Source organism: Artemia sp. Qi Xiang Cuo, chromosome 20, assembly GCF_049724085.1.
Source record: "Artemia sp. Qi Xiang Cuo chromosome 20, ASM4972408v1, whole genome shotgun sequence".
In the NCBI taxonomy this organism is placed as follows: Eukaryota; Metazoa; Arthropoda; class Branchiopoda; order Anostraca; family Artemiidae; genus Artemia; species Artemia sp. Qi Xiang Cuo.
In genome coordinates, this window is record NC_142813.1 from 7,486,709 (window position 1) to 7,509,728 (window position 23,020).

Consider the following 23,020-nt stretch of genomic DNA (forward strand, 5'->3'; position numbering starts at 1 on the left):
TCTTCACTGTTTGGTGTTTTTGCTTCTTTTTTTTTCTCTCATACGTCAAGTATAGACAGTGTGGTCTTAGAAAATATCTACTTCAAAGGTATTAAAAGGAGATATGTAGTTAAAACACTTGCTATTACCTATTAACTACGTTTTTTGCCCTTATGCCCTTTTTTTCTTCCTTATTGGCTCATTTATTTTTCTTGAAGATTGGTTTTTATTCTCTATTACTTTGGAAGGTTAGTTTTATCTTCCATATGTTTTGAGCATTGAATACCTGCATTGTTTTTTTATTCACAGACTGAAAATTATATTCTTTACTGTTCTGTGCTGTGCTGGGCTTATGTGCTACTGTTCTGTGTTTATTTTTGCATAGTCTTTCTTTTTTCGTACATCAGGCATAGCCAGTGTAGTCTTAGAACCTATCCTGAGCTTAATTGTACTTGAAGCACGTTCTAGCCGAATCAAGGCTCGTTGTGGCATCCAGCAGACGACGACACGTTTTCTTCCACACGTCTCGGTCAGTAGCGGCCGGTTTTACGATATTAAGGCAGTGACGATCCGAGCGTCTGTCCTACTTGCGGAAGCCACCAATTGGCTCCAGGTTGGGTTTGACAGTGGCAAGCCAGGTTTTCTTTTGTCCTCTTACTCTCTTCCTCCAATACAAAGCGTTAGGCATTTGAGGCAATCCTTCCTTGCATTGTTGTCGGGTCTACGCATTATGTGGCCTAACCATCTCAGTCTTCTTTGTTTAACCACCTCAGATACAAGTGGGGCAATCACCACACCTTCTCCTAATTACTTCGTGTGATATTATGACGACGCAGACTGAATAGTCTTTCTTTTTATTACTGCAATTGAAGCACTACTAGTTTTACTTTTTATTGTCTCCCTCCTTAAAAACTCTTAGGCATGTGCATGCTGCAATCTCCAAAATATTTACAGCTAGCTCTTCTCTCTAGGTCTAAATTTTGACACGGTGTTGTTTATAAGGTTCTAAAACCCTTCAAAGTTGTGGTTTCCTTCTTTTCAGTAGCATAAAAAGCTTGAGACTTGGATATCGTAAAGTAATTTCGCTGCAGCAGTACATGGTGTCCATAAAGTCTGTGTGCATTTAAATTGATGTTTGATAAGCGGTGTTCTAATATGTAGCGCAGACGCTTGTAATGAAATGAGTTCAGTTTCAGGACCTCCGAATGCTTCTAACGACCAAGTTTCACATCCGTAGAGGAGGACGGAAGAGATCATGGCTGCATAAATTCGAAGTTTTGTCCGCAGTGATATCTCACTTCGCTTCCACAGCGATTTATGCAGTTGGAGAAAGACACTCCATGTGGATGAGATGCATCATCAAATGCAAGATCATTCAGCTTTATAAAAGTATAAAATAAGACATTCGTGCTTATTTAAGGAAAGGTGCATGGTAAAATACCTCGGATGACATGCCTCAACTTTTGGAGGCTTTGCAATAACATTCAATTTTTGAAGTTCACGTTGGAGTCATCCATTGGTATCATCCATACACGAACACAAAGCGGAAAATCATCCCCCTCCAAGATTGGCTTCTAGGACTTTCTCTCCCAGAAAATTGAAAAATAATGGCATAAAAAATTGGTTTAATTGTGTTTTGTGAAGTTTCAAGTAAACTCGTAAATAAGAGCCAAGGAATGAAGTATGGACTTCCAGAGACAAAAGTCCATTATTTCCTTAAGAAGTCTATATTTTTTTCAGACCGTGGGGTATTTAGATGCAGTATATTCAGCCTAGGATCTATATATTTTCCTTGTTCATGAGGAAGGGCAATTTTCCCACAAGATTTTTGAAACTACGCCTTCTCCTGGAAAGATGGTCATACAACTTTTTATTTTTTTTTAGTGCCATGCGAGATCAGTACATGAGGACAGGCGAAGGATTCCTCCTTGTCTTTGCTGTAAATAATGCAAAATCATTTGAAGATATTAGTGCATATAGAGAACAAATCAAACGGGTTAAAGATGCAGAAGAAGTGCCAATGGTTTGTAAGTAATGTTTAGTTGTTTTGTTGGTTATATATCGTATATATATATCATACAATTGGTTCTCTCTTTCTCTGAATTCCCTCTCCCTCTCTCCCCTCTCATTTTCTCTCTTTTCCCTTTTCTCTCTTTTTCTTATTTTTCTCATTTCCCTTTTCTCTCTCCCTCTCTCATTTTCTTTCCCGCTCTATTAAATTTCGTATTTATAAAAAATTTTGTCTTAGCTTTCAACTTTGGTGCCTCCTTTCTTGGGCGAATATTTGCTTCATTTTTATGTTTTTCTCTTTTAATTGATTGTATATATTTAAATAACAAGGAGGACATTTAAATTACAAACTGCGTTATAATTTGCAACGCTGTAGCGTTGCCTATAGTAAAGGCCATACGGCTCCAATGTTTTATTATTATTTTTTTCCAGAGGCACTTCATACGGAAGGGGTCGTCGTAGAAACTTCAAAGGGGGCTCATTCGATTGGAAATCGAGAGTTCTAGTACCCTTTTTAATAGGTGAAAATGATTGGAGGGCAACTAGCCCCCCCCCCCCCACGCCCATCTTTCCCCCAAACAGATCCGATCAAAATTTTGAGATGGTCATTTTGTTCAGCGTAGTTGATTTCCTGATAGAAAATATATTTTTGAGGAGGACACTCCTCCACAACCCTCAGGGCAGGAGTTTTAAGTTATGACCTGGGGGCATGTAAGGTTTTTATAAAAGGGGTTGTCGTAGAAACTTCAAAAAAGGCTCCTTTGATTGGAAATTCAAAGGGATAGTGCCCTTTTAAATAGTCGAAAGTGTTTGGAGGGCAACTAGTCCCCCCCCCACGCCCATCATTCCCCCAAACACATCCCATCAACATTTTGAGATAGCCATTTTGTTCAGTGTAGTTGATTTCAAGATAGAAAATATGTTTTTTGAGGAGGACAATCCCCCACAACCCTTAGGGCAAGGGTTTTAAGTTATGCCCTGGGGGCATATAGGGTTTTATAGAAGTCGTTGTCGTAGAAACTTCAAAAAAGGCTCATTCGATTGGAAATTCAAAGGGCTAGTGCCCTTTTTAATAGTCGAAAGTGATTTAAGGGCAAATAACCCCTCTCTCACGCCCACCTTTTCCCCAAACACATCCCATAAACATTTTTAGATAGCCATTTTGTTCAGTGTAGTTGATTTTCAGATAGAAAATATGTTTTGAGGAGGATACTCCCCCAAAACCCTCAGGGCAAGGGTTTTAAGTTATACCCTGGGGGCATATAAGGTTTCTTTAGAAGGCGGTGTCGTAGAAACTTCAAAAAAGGCTCATTTGATTGGAAATTAAGAGGGCTAGTGCCCTTTTTAATAGTCGAAAGTGATTTAAGGGCAATTAACCCCCTCTTACGCCCACCTTTTCCCCAAATACATCCAATCAAAATTTTGAGACAGCCATTTTATTAAACGTAGTTTTAAGTTCTGGAAATTAGGTCTTTGTGGATGAGAACTCCCCCACAGCCCTCGGGGCAAATGTTGTAAGTTATGCCCTAGGGGCATATAAGGTTTTTTATAGACAACATTGTCGTATAAACTTCAGAGAGGGCTCATTTGATTGGAAATTGAAAGTTCTAGTTCACTTTTTAAGTGTCAAAAGATATTGTAGGGTAACCAGCTTCCCCCCTCCCTAAACCCTATTTTCCCAAATGCATCCAATAAAAAATTTTATGATGTCTATTTATCTGTAAATAATTCAATGAACATGTAAAAAAATTTTACCGTCGAAAAAGCGCATCAGGCCCGAGGGTAGGTGTTGAAAGTATTTCTTGAGATACAACGATTGTTCCTGTTGACATAATACTCGTATTCATCTCGAAGATGGCTCTTTTGATTCGACATTGTAAGTTTTAGTTCACTTTTAAGAGTCAAAAGAGATTGGAGGGCACGTAGCCCCCCCCCCCCCTCCTCGCCCTTTTTTCCTCAAGCCCCTCCGGTGAAAACCTTGAATTGTTTTTTTAAATAGTTCAAAGACAATATAAAGAAAACTCCGGGGTCAACACTGCCACCTCAGGGCCAAGGGGAGGTTCTTTAAGCTACGCCCTGGGGGACTATATGGTTCTTATTGAAGGAACACTCGTAAAAATTTCAGAGATGGCTCATTTGATTGGAAATTGAAAGTTCTAGTTAAGTTTTTTTGAGTCAAAATATATTGGAGGACAACTAGCCCCCCACGCCCCTTTTTCCCAAATGCATCCAATAAAAATTTTGAGATAGACATTAAGGTAAAAATTTCTCAAAAGTCAGATAAAAAAAACTCAGGTGTCGTCAAAACCCCGCAGGGCCCGGGGGCAGGCGTTGTAAGTTATGCCCTGGGGCATATATTGTTCGTATGAAAGAGATGTTCGTATAAACTTCAGAGAGGGTTTATTTGATTGGATATTGAAATCCAGCCCTTTTCAAGAGTCAAAAGCGATCAGAGGGCAACTAGCCCCGCCAGCCCTTTTCCCCAAAACACATCTTATAAAAAATTTGAAGTTCTCACTTTGTTCAAAATTATTCAAAAATCCTGGACCAATGATCCTTGGCGTATAATCATTTCGTTAGAAATAGTTCAATGGTAAGATAAGATAAACTCCTGTGTCGACATAACCCCCCCCCCCCCAGGGCTGGGTCAGGCGTTGTAAGTTTTGCTCTGGGGGAATATATGGTTCTTATGGAAGGTATAGTCGTATAAACTTCAGAGAGGGTTCATTTGAATGAAAATTAAAAGTTGTAGTTCATTTTCTTAGAGTGAAAAAGATCAGAGGGCAACTAGCCCCTCCCGCTCTCCATGCCTTTTTGCGTATCGGATGGATAAACCCATCCGATAAACATTTCAGGTGACCATTTTGTTAAAAATAGTTCAACCATCAGATATTGAAACTCCAGGGTCGGCACAACCTCCCAGGGCCGAGGGACAGGCGTTGTAAGTTATACTCTGGAGGTTTATATGGTTTTTATAGAAGGGATAGTCGTATATACCTCAGAGAGGGCTCATTTGATTGAAAATAGAAAGTTCTAGTTCACTTTTAAAGAGTCAAAAGAGATCGAAGCTTAATTAGTCCCCCCACACCCTTTTTGACCAAACCCATCCGATAAAAATTTTGAGATAGCAATTTTGTTAAAAATAGTTAAACAACAGATAATAAAAACACCGAGGTTGACACAAACCCATTTTTCCCTTTGATATTGTTACTTTGATAACAGTTTTGATACTTTGATTAATATTTGATTTTTTTTTTTTTTTAAGCTTGATTTTGAAATAAGGAATTTTTATAAAATTTAAATTTTTTTCAATCAAAAACGAAAAAAAACAAGTTTAAAAAAACTTTTCGAAAAAATAAGTTTTTCAAAGAAACGTAAAGGCCATTTTAAACTTAAGCTCGGCAGATACAAATACCTCTTAAAATTCAAACTCAAAACGACCAGAAATTACTATTAAAGAATAAATGTAACCCAAAACGAACAGAAGTTAAATAAACAATCATAGCAAAAACATACAACAAGCAATGATTTAAATTAATAAATAGATATTAAAGAGAGTAATTCTTATATTTAATATGAAAATCAAGCTTAAGACGAAAAAAATATTTTCCTATTGAAGTAAAAATGAAACTTAAAACAAACAGAAATTAAATAAACAATCAGTGCAAACAAACATACAAAAGATATTAATGCTGGACGATAAGAAAACCGAAAAAAGTAAAAGAGATTTTACTGTGCAAAAATGGGGCGGTTATCTTTTGATGAATACAAACGGGTTTAGAAGGCTGTCCTTAACTTGACTCTGCAAAATTTTAATAGCAGGGTTTCAAGCTCTCACCTGATTTTAAAAGACAAAATCGCAAAAAAAAGGTAAAAAGCGGACAGATATGTAGAATTTTGTTTCCCTCTCAGTATTAGCCTTTAGTCAAATTGAAAAACAAAAACTAGAAATTTAAAAAAGAAGAAGGATCAATTAAAGAAAAACGTAAGGACGTTTGATAAAACGTTGACAGGAAAGAATACACTTATTTAGCAAGGGCACCGGTAGAAAATCTTCCAGGGGGGCAGACGCCAAAACCCCAGTGGTGGTTGGGAGACAGGGAATATATTTCAGGATATTTATTTTTATAGGAATAAGTTTATTTTTAAATAATTTTAGTGAAAAACTCAAATAAAAAGAGCAATTAAATTGCATACAAAATGAAACAAAATACAGTAAATTTTAAACAAAGGCAAAGGATCGCTTTATTTAATCAATAATATATGTAATTATTACGTATATAATCTTAAAAGAAAATCTGATTCAAACCAAAATCACAGAAAGATTTATTGTTTCTATAGATTATAACAGATGTAGACTTATCTTTATGCAATTTCTTACGCCTTAGAATAGTTTACAGAAAGAGTAGAGATACTCAAAAATCATCCTGCCTGCATAGGTACCACATTTTGATTTTATACCAGCCATATAAAATGTTCCTCTTTCATGACAGAACAATTCTACACCTCAAACTTGAATCCCTTATATATTCAGCCATTAAAAAACTTACACAACAGCGAAAGAAACAGCTAAATTTAAACTTACTATCCAGGTCTCAAATGTATCCTCTTTCTTTTTATTAGCCTATTCAACTAAATAAAATGAACAGGTTTAAACGATTTTTGTTACAGGAGAATCTTATCAAATAGTTTTTGATAAAAAAACTGGAAGTAAAAGGTGACTTGGGCCAATATCCACCAAAACTAAAAAGAAAATTCTCTTGACAATTGCTAGATCGACAGTATTGTCTTTTTATGCTGATTCTAAATGTATATAATTATTTCAGTTTATTGTTACCCGCCGACAACTAAATAATTTAGAAAATTTGCTTAGTTTTTGAAAAAAAAGGAACACCCCCAGAAATGTAAGCGATCTTATTGAAAATCCCTTAATAAAAAAATCATTTCATAGAACTCTGCGATAGAGGTTTCAAGCTCCAATCTTCAAAATGTGGAGTTTTGCATTTTTTTTTTCAGAAGAAACATCGTCGATGCATGTTTATTTGTTATTGTTTCTCCCAGGGGTGATTGTATCAAAGCGAAGGTCCAAGATAATTGGGAGGGAGCTTATTCAAACGTAAATTGAAAGCTCTTTTTTAAATGACAATACACGTTGGGCCAGAGCAAAGTCTAGCTTTCTGCCATTTTATGGCACCAAACTACCACTTTACCCCAAAGAGGACAAATTTGCAATCAATTTTAAATTGTGAGAAGTTAATTGATTTAAAAGTACCAATAACTATATTTTATACTTCCCAATTGCAAAAGAAGTAGTGCCAAACGGTGGCAGTACTGGATTCAACCAAGTTGATTCATTATATTTGTAATTAATTTTGGCTTCGTTTGGTTATCTTTATTTGCTTATCAGCTACAATGCGGGGGAGGGGGAGGGGTGAGTCATTCTTTAGTTGGGGATAGGGTAGATTCCTAAAAAAGTAAATATTAATGGACATATTGCTTACTCTTCATGAGTACTGGATTCAACCATGTTTATTCATTATTTTTTTAATTAATTTTGGCTTCTTTTGGTTATCTTTAATTGCGTATCCGCTACAATGAGGGGGCGGGGGCGGGGTGAGTCATTCTTTCGTTGGGGATAGGGTAGATTCCTAAAAAGTAAATATTAAAGTACACATTGCGTACTCTTCATGAGGCTTCAGATAAATGTTAAAAGAGGTAGAGAGGAGTCGGAATTAATTAAAATGTTTCTCTATAAAGCTAAAATATTAAATTCCCATATCTACCAGCACAGAGGGGGGGGGGGGAGCAAGGCAGGCCATCATCAGCCCCGCCAGTAAATTTCTTTGGGGTGACAAATACTGCTAATAACTTAGTTTTCAGAAATTTCAAATTGTAATATTTTTCTTTTTTCTATTTATATGAAGTCCTTCAATGTATTTAAACAAATGAATGCAATGTATTGATCGATAAGAAATCCTATTGCAGAGCTTGTGATGGCTTCAGTTATGTAAAAGATCAAAAGTTTGTCTCATCCTTAACTCCTTATTCTTTATTGTGAAGTTTGGCTTTTGTCCAAATTTTAAAGAAAATTTGCAATTGAAAAAAAAAAGATTTTTCAAGGCACTAAAAAAATTTCGTTTAATGAGCAGGGTGTTGAAAAAAGGGCATTCCCCCTTATATACAAGGTAACTCCAATCTGTTTTGAGTTTTAAACTTGCTCCTTACTTTAGTTGAAAAATATTTTCTATTTGTTTAATTACATTTCATGAGACTGTAAAGAATTATGAATGCAATACTTTTGGTAACGCAGAAAAAAGATCAACATTTCAATGATCTCTGTTTGGATTTTGATGTTGATCAAATAGTTCATGATAACTGACGGTAAGTAAGGAGAAATTATAACGTATATGAGGGGATTTACTCCCTCCTCAACATCTTGCTCTTTAAATTATTTTCCAATTATTTAAAAACCACTTCTGAAACAAAATGGTCGTTTGATTGCTTCATCGCATATTTTTTTTTAAATGTTTAAACATTTTAGTGTGTAGTTTTCGGTTTTGAAGTGTGGGTAACTCCACTCATATATCTAAGAATTTCTGTTCGGTAACATCTTCATTGTTGATACCTATTATCAGTTAAAATATTTTGTTTTTTTTATTTAATGGTGCTTAGAGACAAATTAAAATAAAAGTACATAAAAACAAAAAAAGTAAGTAATTACAAACAATAGACGAAAAAATAGCCTACTTATAAAAACTAAGATATAAACTCCCAGATGTCTGTTCTGTTGAGCAATGTCGAAGCGTTGGACGGATATTTTTTTGACAATATCGACAGTTTTGAATTTGGTTATCAAACACCTAAATATATATAATGCCTTTAGACTACTCAGTGTTTATAAAAAGTAACGCATTATCAAAGTAGTTTGGTCAAAGTAAAACGTTAAAATTAAGATTAAGAAAATCAAAAAAAAATACTTGTCCATTAGTTTCACTTTAGTTTTAAATACCAAGAACATATATAGTTGATATTTTTATACTTCATAACCGTTGAAAAACAAATCTTTTTCTAACTGGCAACTAGGTAAATACAATCACTCCTGGAAAAGACAAAAAACGTATCCGTTCAGGGGGGAAAATTCCCAGCATTCCGTTTAGGGGAAACATTTCTGATTGTGGTGGCTTCTATCAGCTCAAGGCTCTTGCATTGCAAGCAAAAGTTGACGGCATATTTATCCCAAATTTACCCCTTATTATGTTGTTTACTATAATAACATAAACTTTCTTGTGTACTAATAACTGCACTAGTTAGTAATTAACAAATACATATTCAGGATCACCATAAAAAGCTAATTCCTTGATTTACTGTTCTCAATAAGTAGGCTTTTATACTTTCGTTATTGACAAGGATCGTTATTTACTTGCCATTCATTACTATGAAGAATTGGATTTTTTTTTGTTTTTGTTTTTATTGTTGCTCGAACCAAATCATATAGCAAAAATGTTTCTTGAAAACTAGAAAAGGATCACTCAGTCACAAATTAGAACTTGTATTTTCCTTATTAAGCATCAAAATCTATAGGCAGGCAGCCGATAAAGGAGCAGAACAAATTTTTCTATGGTTTTTCTCTATTCTGCTCTCTTTCCTTTGGTTTCCTTATAATTACTTTATAGTAACAAATATCCAGGGGGGGCATGGCCTCCCTGCCGGCACCCATATTATTTAGGGTAAATTATTTGACAATTTATAGATTATGTAATTTTTTTATTGTTTACACAGGATTTGTCATTAGGAAAGGGAAAAATGTTCGAACCGGGTTGTGTAACAAAATAGTAAGGTTCTAAATGTGAAACTTCATTGGATGCTTTGGGGCATTTCGAACTAAATAAAAATCCACTGTGTGCGTCCTGGTTATATGGAAGGAGGAATGAAATTTGAAAAAATAATTATTTGGAGAAAAAACGTAAGGATGATTGATAAAATATTGACTATAAAGAATACGGTTATTTTGGTGTAAATTATTTGGGATCATAATATTATGCAGTTTTTTGACTGTTTACACAAAGGATTTATCACTAAGAAAGTAGGGAATGATTCACACTGCATGAGGCCTGAAAGACAAAGAGTGCCCCTGCAAAAAGCTAGTAAAGGTTGAAAGATATTCCTTAGCTAATTCAAAGGGCACTATTAAAATATGACTTATAAAAAAGGCGTATCTTTAATATCTTAGGAATGCCTAAGGGTTTTAACTTGAAACTTCCAGGCCCCCTACTGCTGCTGCTTTAGCAACGGCTGCGACCATTCATTAATTCGACTGCAACTACTTGCGACTGATTTCAGGCAATTTTAGAAATGTTTTTGATCAGAACCATAGCATATTGCTTGCATGCGGATTATTAAAAATTTCTATTAGAAATAGCCTTAGAAAAGCCGATGTTATTAAGGTGAGAATTTCAGGGCCTTTTTGAAAGGGATGTTGGAAAGTAATTGAGGGGAAGGGGGCTAAATACCAAACAACTTAAATTCATTTATCCATCATTCCTCGCCTCCCAGAGACCCCAGGGCAAGAATGAAAAAATAGGGAACTTATCGAATTTTTCCAAGTAGTATTTATGATTTAGTAGGGGGGGAAGAGGGCTATATCCTGGGTTAACAAAAAAAGGATAAAGACATTACGGTAAAACTTCATGGCGTTTTGACCATTTTCAACAAAATGGCTAATTTTTTGATAAAATGTCTTAGGAAGAAGAAGTGTGAATACAGACTCGGGAGGTAATCGGATTGGTATCGATCGCTTTGTGTCTTGTAAAAAGCACTAGAAGTTCCAATCTTCAGCTGAATGAGCACTTTCCAAAGTTTTCTACGACAACTCCTTGCATTTCAAAAAGATTAATAAATTGAAACTTTATTGATCTTTACTTGTATTACGTTTCAGAAATTTTTATTGAAAACCATCAACAATATCTTCATTTCAACACAAAATTTTAAGAGGGCTAATGAAGTCGTGAGAAAATAATTTGTTCTGGTACAAAAAAACTGATCATAGTGAGTGGAGAGAAGTAAAAAACCCTATAGCCGCACAGTCGCAAGTACAGAGACCACCTTCTCCACAATACAAATTTTTATATGATTTTCTTAATCTTAGGTTTAATGTTTTACATTGAACAAACTACTTTGATCGCGCGTTACTTTTTATTAACAATTGAGTCTAAAGGCATTAAATATTTTGGTGTTTGATAACAAAGTTCAAAACTGTCGATGTTCTAAAAAAATATCCGTGAAAATATCATATAAAAAAAGTTTTAATGTTGCTCCTTGCTTTCAGTTGAAAAAAACTTGTTTTTGAATTGAATTTCATATTTATTTTTTTTGTAATAGCGCCCAGATACCTGGCCCCCTCCACGGAAAATTCCCCCTTCCCACAAAAATATCCTCTGGGCAATTCAGTCCTGGCGAAAATTTACCCCGAACAATTACCCTTAACATCTCCACGCCTAAAATTGAATCGGTAAAGAAAAAGCAAGACATAAAGGAATTTTGTATAAGAATTCTCGCAAATTCATCAAGCGTAATCTTTCCCCAGAAAAGTTTTCTCCCCTGAAAACCTCCCTCTCCTTGGACAATTCTCCCTGTGTAACATCATCACAGGATACAATTTATTCCCTCCCAACCCGAAGAATGCATGCATATTCACAATATCAAATAAAGCAATGGATAAATTTTATAACTTAAAAACCTTTCCCCAGGGGTTTTCCCCAGGGGGCCATTTTATCTCTAAAGACATAGTTATTGGGCGTTTCAACTATGCTGAAGAAAAAATCTATCTAAAAATTTTGATCAGATGATTTTGGAAAAAGATTGCATGGGAGGGGGACTAGTTACCCTACAATTTCTTTGGTAGCTTAAAAAGGGAACTAGAATCTTTTATTTCCATTAGAATGAACCCTTTTTCGATGTTCTGTGCCAACAGGATAAATACGATCACACATGTAAAAAAAAACAAGTAAACACGCATCCTTGATCTTTTTTCTAGCAAAATTACGAAATTCCACATTTTTGCAGATATGAGCTTGAAACCTCTGCAGTAGGGTTCTTTGATACGCTGAATCTGATGGTGTGTGATTTCCACTAGAATTCTATGACTTCGAGGGGGCTTTCCACCTTTTCTTGAAAACTAGACAAATTTTCCCAGGCTTGCGGCTTTTGATGGGTCAAACTAAACTTTATAAAAAGTATATGTTTGGAATTTGCTTGATCGGCCACTTCCTTGAATGTGTCAACTGGTTCTAAGATTCAGTTTTTTAGAGCTTCGATTACTATTGAGCCGGGTCGCTCCATACCTACAGTTAATTACCGTGAACTGTTTGATTACTCACAAAATCCAAACAGAGATCATTGAACTATTGATCGTTTTTTCTGCGTTACCAAAAGTACTGTATTCATAATACTTTACACTTTCATGAAATATAATTAAACAAATAGAAAAGGATTTTCAACTACAGTAAGGAGCAAGTTTAAAACTTAAAGCACATATAAATACTTTGTATATAAGCGGGACTGCCGCCTTCTCAACACCTTGCTTGTTAAACAAACGTATTTTTAGTGCTTTGAAAAATTTTATCTTTCCAATTGCAAATTTTCTTTGAAATTTGGAAAAAAGGCCAAACTTCACAGTAAAGAGTAAGGAGCTAAGGAGGAGACAGTCCGCTTCATATAAAGAATAATCTTTTCAAATAGGTTTCAAATCTGTTTCTTGCTTTCAGCTGAAACGCTCTTTTTTTTATTTAACTTCCGATTGTTTTCCAAATCATACCCAGGCCTAACCACAATATAATTTGAGGTACCTTTTCCTGAAATCCCGGGCTGATTGTTTTTAAAATGTGTAAATCCATAGTTGTACGTGTATTAGTACCGTCCTACGTTTAAATTTTCAATTTCAATTTTGGATAAAATTTGAATATAGGCTGCTTAAAAAATTGGCGATGAATAGTAATTTTGGTAGGAAGTCCTTGTTAATGTTACTACAAAGTAATTTCGGTTGGAAGAACAGAAGTATCATTATATGTGTGGATGGAAATTCTGTGAGAATTTTGATCTTCTACATAACTGAAGCCATCACAACCTCTAAAATAGGATTTTCTTATCGGTAAATACATTGCCTAGATTTGTTGAAATACATTCAAGTGCTTCATAGAACTAGAAGAAGAAAATACCTCCATTTAAAATTGCTGAATACTAAGTTCCTTGCAGTATTTGCAACCCCAAAGAAATTTCCTGGCGGGGCTGATGATGAACTGCCTTGCTATCCACCTCTGTGCTGGTAGAAATGGGAATGTAACATTTTTGCTGTAAAGCGAATTAAAAACATTTTTCATTTTAACAATTTAATTAATTCCTACTCCTCGTACCTCTTTCAACATTTATCTGAAGCCTCGTGAAGAGTAAGCAGTTTGTCCATTAAAATGTACTTTTTTATAAATCTACCCAACCCCCCCCTAAACAATGACTTACCCCCCTCATTATAGCTGATCTGCAATTACAGATTACCAAACGCGTAGCCTAACTGTATTACAAATAAAGCGAATCAACTTGGTTGAATCCTGTACTGCCATCGTGTGGCATTGCTTCTTTTACAACTGGAAAGCCTAAAACATTGTTATTCATACTATTAAATCAATTAGCTCCTCAGGATTTTAAATTGATTACAAATTCATCCTCTTTGGGATAAAGTTGTAGTTTTGTGCCCTAAAACAGCAAGAAAACAAAACTTTCCCCTGGTCCAATCTGATGTATGGTCACTTAAAAAGGGGCTTTAAATTTACGCTTGAGCGAGGTCCCTCCCAATTATTTTGGACCTTTGGTTTGATACAATCTCCCCTAGGAATTTTTCTATTCCGTTCCCCCTTAAAGTAAATTAATAAATAAGTCTTAAAACGAGTGAAACTTAAATTGAATATGCAAATTAAGCTTGAAACAAACACAAATCACCACAAACAAGAGTTTGGGTATGACCTCCTTCTCTCACTGTAAAAGTCTAAAACCTACTGCGTCATTGGCACTTTACTGAAAACTATATGCGTCTTGAACAGTCTTGGAAAGTATTAAAAGCATCAAATTGAATATTTGATGTATAAAGATATTAATTGTTTAAAGATCCATCAGTTCGAGAATTTATTTCGCTGTAATTATATTATTATTTTCAATGCTGTAAGAACTGGAAAAGAAAGTATTTGTAATATAATCCGTTTTCAGTTAAGCGCCAATGACGCAGTAGGCTTTTGGTTTTTATTTACACTTAGGAACGGGGGCAGTATCCAAACAGTTGTTTGTAGGGAAACTATATTCGTCTTTAACAACTTCAAAAAAAGTTAATAAATTGAACTGAATATTTGATGCATAATAATATCAATTGCTGAAAGCTCATCAGTTCAAAATGCTACTATAATTTTCATGTTTATTTTCAGAGGTAAGTACAAAAGAAAACATTTGTCACAAAATTGGTTTTCAGTAAAGTGCCAATGACGCAGTAGGTTTTAGATTTCTACAGTGAGAGAAGGAGGTTATACCCAAACTATTGTTTGTGGTGATTTTTGATTGTTTCAAGCTTAATTTGCCTATTCAATTTAACTTTCACTCATTTTAAGATTTATTTATTAATTTACATTAATATCTATTATATTTTTGATCGTACGGATTGTTTATTTAATTTCCGTTCGTTTTAAGTTTCATTTTTACTTCAATAGGAAAATATATCTTTCGTATTAAGATTGATTTCTATATCCGATCTAAGAATTACTCGCTTTAAGATCTATTTATTCATTTATATCATTACTTTTTGTATGTTTTTGCTATGATTGTTTATTTGATTTCTGTTCGTTTTGAGTTTGAATTTTAAAATGTGTTTGTATCTGCTGAGCTTAAGTTTAAAATGGCCTTTACTTTTCTTTGAAAAACTTATTTTTTCGAAAAGTTTTTTTTAATTAATGTCTTAAAAATACTCTCCTTGTGAAAGCCGAATTCTACATAGAGTCCACATCTATTCCACTCTTTCATTTATTTTATTCTTTTGCGACATGTGCTAATTTCAGTAGAAAAAGACAGAATATCTAGGCAGGCTTGAAATTGAAATTAGCAAAGGAAAAAAAACGAGTTCGCCAAATTCAGACCGTAAATAGGAAACGCTACTAGTGACAACACTGTTTGAATATCGCGTTTTATGCTCAATCGAGGGGGATGAAGCCTAACATTAATTTTAGCCTTAAAGAATTGTATATATTTGCTACAAGAATGGCAGTTTGTTTGCAGTCTTTTGGCAGTTTAAGTGATTGTAAGGTCTTGTATTTTACCATTATATCCGTGTTCTTTTTTTCAAATTGTATGTCCTGTGCTTTTCTTCGTATAATACTATCAAACTTCTGAGGTGGTTTTTTTTTTTTTTTTTTTTTGCGAATCCAGAAATAATTTGAGATGACTTATGTACTAATATTCATTTACAAGATTCGATTAGATTTATGTATTTATACAAATTTACACAACTTTATGCTGCACCTATTAATAAAATCCAAAAGGGGTTGTTGTGGTTATGATAAGGTTGTGATTCTTTTACAAAGAGGTTGTGAACATCATATTTTTCTTGAAAATGTAGACAGCAGCCTGTGTCTTGGATTACTTTAGCCACTTGCTCATTTATTCACCTGAACTGTTACTGTCAAATTCAAAGCGGGAAATTCAAAATTGAAATTCAAGCGGGCTTTCCAAGTAGGCAAAGGTCATATAATATGACCAATCTCAGTCGCCCGCTTGCCTGCAAGTCCTGTGGACATGTTTGGTCATAAATCTCCAATTGCCTTCTTTAGTCTTTGCCCATTGCCCATTGTTCTCCAATTGCCTTCAAATGACTCACAGAACTTGTATCTTTGCATCTCACAGAGACTATCTGTCTTGACTTCACTCTTATTAGCCCTGGCTCTCAAGTCTCATCACTTCCATCATGTTGATAATTTATTTAATAAGTCTGATCTAGGACTGCACTTTTTGCAAATTCTGCATGTCAGAAGGCTAAATAGTTTGGATTGGAATGTTTTTTCCTTCTGAATCCTGGTAAGCTTTCGATTTTCTAGAAAATGATGGAATTTTCACCAGAAACTTGGCAATGTGTAAGGTTTACAGTGTCTGATGTAACAAAAAAAACACTTAAAAGGTAATTGTGGCTTCAGATTTACAACTTGTGTTTTCAGTGCTCAGCTAATCAACAACGCCACTTTTATTTAGGTTTGGATTTTTCTTTTTAGTGGTTGGAAATAAATGTGATTTACCAACACGTGCAGTTGACATGAGCCAAGCAAGAGAAGTGGCAAGACAATATGGTATCCCTTTTGTAGAAACCTCTGCCAAAACTCGTATGGGCGTAGATGATGGCTTTTACACGTTAGTCAGAGAAATTAAAAAAGACGTAAGTGTTTTGTTTTTGTTTTTCACAAGTTCTAATAGTAACAGGGTTGTGAACGTTATCCGTCAGTTTCATCTGGGTTATTCTCCAAATATCGCTATTTTGGCAATCTGTCGTAAGTTTGAACCCTTTTGTAGAAATTGTTTTGTAGAAACTTCTGCTAAAACTCGTGAGTGCATAGTCGTAGATGGTGTTTTTTCCCGTTAGTTAGAGAAATTAAAAAAAGACGTATATGTTTTTTTTCGTTTTTTTTTTCTCAAAAGTTGTAATAGTAACAGGGTGGTGAACGTTTTCCGCCAGTCTTATTTTCGTAGCCCTCCAGTATCACTATTTTGACCATCTATCGCAAGTTTTAAACTACTTATATCAAATTTGAGCCAATAGTAGCATGGAATTCTAATTTAATTGAGGAAGAGTGGTTTTAATTTGTTTTCAGTGTCGCTTTGACTAAAGGCAGAATACCATTTTCCTTTCAAAAATTCTGCGTTAGTGGAATATTCCTCTGATAAGTTGAAAGTTTTGTCATGCCATTGGTTCGAACTTGAGACAGGTGGAACATTTAATAGCCGCCATTTATGCGCGTGCGTAAGCGTATTGGTCCAAAGTAAGGATACTGAGGAGATACATTTTTGAAAAAAAACGAGATGCGTATGGACCGCCTCACCACGCTCGATAATTAAGAACAAATTATTTATACCCTTGTAAAGGTCTAGAAATCTGTGCCTTAAAGCTTTCGCCCCTTTTCCAATTTTTGCTATAATCATGGTTAGGGATGAACTTACAAGGAAAGTGCAAGGGGTTTAACCCACCTCCTTGGAGGACGCCTATTTTATAGAAGTTTCTTAAACACAAAAGAAAATTAAGCACTGCTAAATTCAATTGTATATTTTTTCTTACAGACAAAAATGGCACATATTTAGTAATTTGCGACTTCAAATGTTTTTTTTTTGTAGTTTTTTTATGGAAACTGGAGAAAAGCGAGAACTACATAAGTTTGATTTCTAATGATAGCAAAAGGCTATTCCACTATCCAAAATTTTTGATTCTATAGATAAAAACGGGTGGTTTCAGAAAGATAAAGAGTGCGTAGATTTGAATGATACAGAATTTTCTGGTTTGGAAATTTTAATTGATTTTAATTGATTGATTGATTAATTTTAATTAATTTTAATTGATTATGAACATCCTTTTCGTTCAGAAAATAGTTAAAGGGCTCTTTTGTATGAAATTCGAGAAAAAATCGAAAGTAATTACTAATTGTAATTAGTAGAATGCTCATTAATTAACTATAATCATTAGTGCGCCCTAAACATATAATAGAACATCAGTTAAGGTTGATAACAAGTTGAGTATGGATGATTCCTGCTCGAGTTCAGCACGGAAGAAGGATGGGTCCTTTAAATTTCCTTGAATAGTAAATTGAACTCATCAGAGGCGGTTTTAGGGGGTGGGTCAGAGGGGGCACTTGCCCCGGGTGCAGGAATTTTATGGGCGCAAAATTTCAAATAAATAATCTTACAGTTATAATAATTTTTGTAAAACATTTGAAATTTTGTTTTATTAAAATAAAGTAGATGGCACATTTAATAAATATAAATAAAATTGGGCCTGCAAATTTTTGGAAGGGACAAGGGGGAGGGGGCTAATCAAGATTTTGCCCCAGGCGCAAGAGAAGTCAGAACCGCTACTGGAATTCATAAAGTAAGCCAAGGAAAGGAACGGGAAAGCGATTTAAATACTCCTCAGTACTATAGCCTTTAATATCCATTGGAAAGGGTGCGATTTACCAACACTTGACTAATAGGTTAGCGCCAATTGACACTGAAATCACTGTAAATTTTATGAAATGTGGCCGTTTTACCAATTTTAGTCTCGGTTCAAAATGTTCGCATTCTGTCTTGAATGTAGGCGTGTCCAAGGCACAATTATTTACTCTTTTTTTGGAAATTTGTTTTAAGTTAATCTCTAGAGACATTTGGTCTTAAGAGACAATGTATTCCTTAAGGAATACATAGTTTTCCTTTAGGAAAACTTAAGACTATAAAGACTACATAGTCTTTCCTTTAAGACTACAACTTTCCTTTAAGACTACATAGTCTTAAGAGACAATGTAGTCCTAAAGGAATGCATAGTTTTCCTCTAGGAAAACTTAAGACTTCATAGACTACATAGTCTCTCCTTTAAGACTACAACTTTCCTTTAAGACTACATAGTCTTAAGAGACAATGTCGTCCTAAAGGAATACATAGTTTTCCTTTAGGAAAACTTAAGACGTTATAAACTACATATTCTTTCCTTTAAGACTACAACTTTCCTTTAAGACTACATAGTCTTAAGAGACAATGTAGTCCTAAAGGAATACATAGTTTTCCTCTAGGAAAACTCAAGACTTCATAGACTACATAGTCTCTCCTTTAAGACTACAACTTTCCTTTAAGACTACATAGTCTTAAGAGACAATGTAGTCCTAAAGGAATACATAGTTTTCCTTTAGGAAAACTTAAGACGTCATAGACTACATATTCTTTCCTTTAAGACTACAACTTTCCTTTAAGACTACATAGTCTTAAGAGACAATGTAGTCCTAAAGGAATACATTTTCCTTTAGGAAAACTTAAGACTTCATAGACTACATAGTCTTTCCTTTAAGACTACAACTTTCTTTTAAGACTACATAGTCTTAAGAGACAATGTAGTCCTAAAGGAATACATTTTCCTTTAGGAAAACTTAAGACTTCATAGACTACATAGTCTTTCCTTTAAGACTACAACTTTCCTTTAAGACTACATAGTCTTAAGAGACAATGTAGTCCTAAAGGAACACATAGTTTTCCTTTAGGAAAACTTAAGACTACATAGTCTTTCCTTTAAGACTACATAGTTTTAAGAAACAATGTAGTCCTAAAGGAATACATAGTTTTTTGATTAAATCGATTGAAACTGCTAAACGTTGGGCCTGTTTTACGAATTTTCGGTGCGTAAAAGTAGCCACTGTTCTTTCAGGATCACCACTTCCCGAAAATAAAGAGCGGGGGCAAGGATTTTTAAAAATAAAAACTGGTTTTTTACAAAATCCAGGGGCAATGGTTTGATACTGGCTAGTGATATAATACATTTAACCAATTTAATAAACAATTCAAATGAAATTACGATTCAAAAGAGTTAAAATGGTCTACAGGTAGAGAAAGAAAACACAAGCTAGGATCAAAAAGTGAGCAATTTATCACTGATAAAAAATGTCCCCTAAGTAGTAAAAAAAATCTCCGTACAGAACTAAAATGGAAACTAGGGCCCAAAATTCGTACAGACCACAAAAAAAATCCCCCCCCCGCCAAAATTTCCCTGAATTGGCAACGCTGGACACATCCAACCAATCACTAATCTGGAAACTGCCCTGTGATCCTATGCAACGAGTATCGGTTTTCCCGACGGCTTTCGAATCAGTCTGATGCACGTTTTTAAATACTCATTGTAGACATTTCTTTTGTCTTTTTTTTATGTCTGGAACCCAAATTCCAGCAACTATATCTCATTATGAAGATTACATACAGTCGGTAGGCGTAGTGGAACACTTAAAACAATCTTTTTCGCAAGGAGCCCAATGGTCAGAGTAGTGAAAGTACCGGTCTCCAATTTCTATGCGTTTGACTGGGAGTTGTATGTGTGGTTGGACATCCGATGCTTTTGTGTCTGATGCTTTTGATGCTAGTGTCTTTTCCATAGAATTGTCCAGGTACCCATTTTGCGCTGGGTCGACTCTCGCTGAGTTTACTGAGTCACGCCGCTGACCCCCGTCCTGGAACATAATAATTAGTGACACCTGGAATCGAACCCCTGCCCCAAGGGGATAAAATAATCAAAGCGGAAGGGTAAAATAATAGTTAACTTGGGCTATGCAGACTGTTCAATTGTTTTGAGAATGTATTAAATTCTGTTGAGAACGTGTTAGATTGTATTGAGAACGTGTTAAATTGTGTAAAGAACGTGTTAAATCGTGTTGAGAACGTGTTAAATTGTACTGAGAACGGTGCAGGGGATTGTACTCGTGTTTTGATAGTCTTTATAAACAAGGTGTAAAGGTGGGTCTCAATATAAGGAACAGAAAACGTTTTAGGTTAGGGAATGTTATGGAATGTTAGGAAAGTGCTACTTTGCGAAGGTAGAATAGCAGAGGCATAATATATTTTACGCTAAAATCAAGAACCTATGGGACATTCAGTAAATTTGAAATCTTTGGGCGTTTGTGTCAACTATGATTAATGCGGCTATGTGCGATGTATGAGAAGAAAAAGTAAGAGGGAAACTTTATGAAAAGTGGTTCGACTCTACAGCATATATTTGCCACGAACGAATTTTTACCGTTGGTTGCAAATGACCTCGATTGACATTTTTGGGTAGACTACAAGGTGGAGAAAGGCTGTACTCCTTAGATTAGGCCGGATGAGAGTGTAAAAAGTAGTCTAAGATCGTTGGGGATTTCTGTGGAGGTGGTAAAAGCAGAAGTTTTTACTCGGTGGAATGGAGAGGAGTGTTCAGTGCTTCCAGGCTCCATGAAACTGCAATGAATTATGACTCTTTTTGAGTTAGCTCAGCTGACTTATATTAAGTTTTTATTTGTTCAAAAACAGTTGCCTTTTTTCACTGATTAAGACAAAGCAGATTCAACATATAAGAGCAATAAACACAGAAAAAATATTCAAAGAAAGGAATATTTGCTTGTTGCAAGAATTTGGGTGGTATCAGGATTTCTTGCAAAAGTGTGGGACGGGCAGTATCAGAGAAATTGTTGCAAGAGACTTGGGTAGGTGGTATCAGAAGAAATGTTGTAAGAGTGTGCAGTGGGTGGTATCAGAGGATTTGTTGCAAGAGGGTGGGGTAGGTTGTATTAGAGGATTGGCTGCAAGGGAGTGGGGATGGATGGTATCAGAGGATTTACTGCAAGAGAGTGAGGTAGGTAATATTAGAAGCTTTGTTGCAAGAGGGTGGGGCGGGTGGTATCAGAGGATTTGTTGCAAAGGAGGTGGGGCCCGAATTGCCATTGTTAAGGAGAATGTCTTAGCACAATTTAGAGTGGTAGGGTCTCCTTGTCCCCTCCCCTTCTTTGCAGCCGCGTTTGTGTTAAGGAGTTTCGCATTATGGTGAAAACTGCTTAATTTGTTAAGTTTTTCATTAAAGTGAAGATCTTTCTGACACTACTAAGCCGTGGTTTTTTATATGGTTTGACTGATATGTTTTGAGAACAATTCATGGGGTCATCACAAGCTCTTGCTTATGGGGTTCGGCTAAAGACTTTTCCTTTTTCTGCTTCCTTTCTCCTTGTTCTCTTTTTTTCTTCTTTTCTTCTTCTCCTTTCCCTTTTTTCTTTTCTTCTTTTGCTGACCTCTTTTCTCTAATTTCAGAAAATGAAGAAGGGTAACAGTTCAAGACGCGGACGAAGCGGACGGAAGCAGCTTAAGTGCTCAATACTTTAATGCTTAGAGATAGTGAATCTATACAATCAGATTTTTTTTATAATTGATTTTATTACTCGACAAAGCACAAAGCCTAATTATCTGACAGACCAAACATCGTGTTTTTGTGATATTGTCAGTTTTTTTTAGATTTGTTTTGCTATTACTTTGCTGTCTTTAATAATGCGGAGAAACAGAAATTCTTGTTTAAATGTTCACAGTTCTAAGTGTTATTTCTAAGTTTTTCTAAGTTTTTTGGGGGGAAAGAATTCTTCTCCTTTTTTTACTCCATCAATTTTATTCCACTATAATCAAGTCCCAAACAAAAAATATGTCTGATGCAGAAGTCTCTTTTTTACTTCTTGAAATTTAGTATAAATGGTTATTTTTTAGTCCGTAGGTTGAGATTGTGAAGGTGGGACTAACCTCATTAGAATATATGTGCCATGGAAAAATTAAGTAATACAGTCGAAAATCGAATTTGAAGAAATTTATGGTTTTCCATAATTTATTGAGTTATGCACAAAAGGAATCCATCCTATGCTTCTGCGAAACTAATTTAAAATGGAATTGCAATTAAAAATGACAATGGTTAACTCCTCGCCTTACATTCCCAAACGCTTTTAATGCGACAACAGTGCAACTTTGCAAAATTTTGGTAATTTTTATAAAAGGATTAGCAAGAAAGTGCAAACCTGAACGGGTTTGAAGCTAGGTATATACGCCAGGGGGTACCCCACAAGTCCTAGTCCTACGTTTTTACGAGTTCGATACAAATTTTGGTGGGGTTCAAACCTCTTACACCTCCCCCCCCCGTGGATACAGAGTATTTAACCTTTAGTCTTTACTTTTCTTTTATTGTCAACTCTTCTGTATTCTCAGTGCGTTTTTTTTTTTTTTTTTTTTTTTTTTTTTTTACTGCATCGTTTTACTGGCAAAGAAATTTCTGTTCTAGGATTATGGTTTGTAAATTAGTGTAAGGATTTACATTAAAACGCAAATTCGCATTTTTTGAAATAATTCAACTCATTCGGTGAGTTTTCTTTAGTTACAAAAAAGTTGCCTTTTTTTTAAAGTTTCCTTTGAGAAATAAAAACTGAAAGATTTACTTTAGATCCGATTTAACAAGAAA

At 35.0% G+C, this 23,020-nt stretch overlaps 1 protein-coding gene across 1 annotated transcript in view; it reads left to right on the top strand.

The window, feature by feature from the left end:
• Ras85D (GTPase ras-like protein 1) overlaps positions 1-22,755 on the top strand; it is a 61,146-nt gene extending 38,391 nt beyond the window's left edge. Inside the window, exons 4-6 of the mRNA XM_089106334.1 lie at positions 1,864-2,006; positions 16,281-16,441; positions 21,838-22,755. Coding sequence (XP_088962460.1) covers positions 1,864-2,006; positions 16,281-16,441; positions 21,838-21,909 — 376 coding nt within the window. The 3' untranslated portion in view covers positions 21,910-22,755. The remainder of the gene's footprint in view (positions 1-1,863; positions 2,007-16,280; positions 16,442-21,837) is intronic.
• Positions 22,756-23,020: the final 265 nt, after the last annotated feature.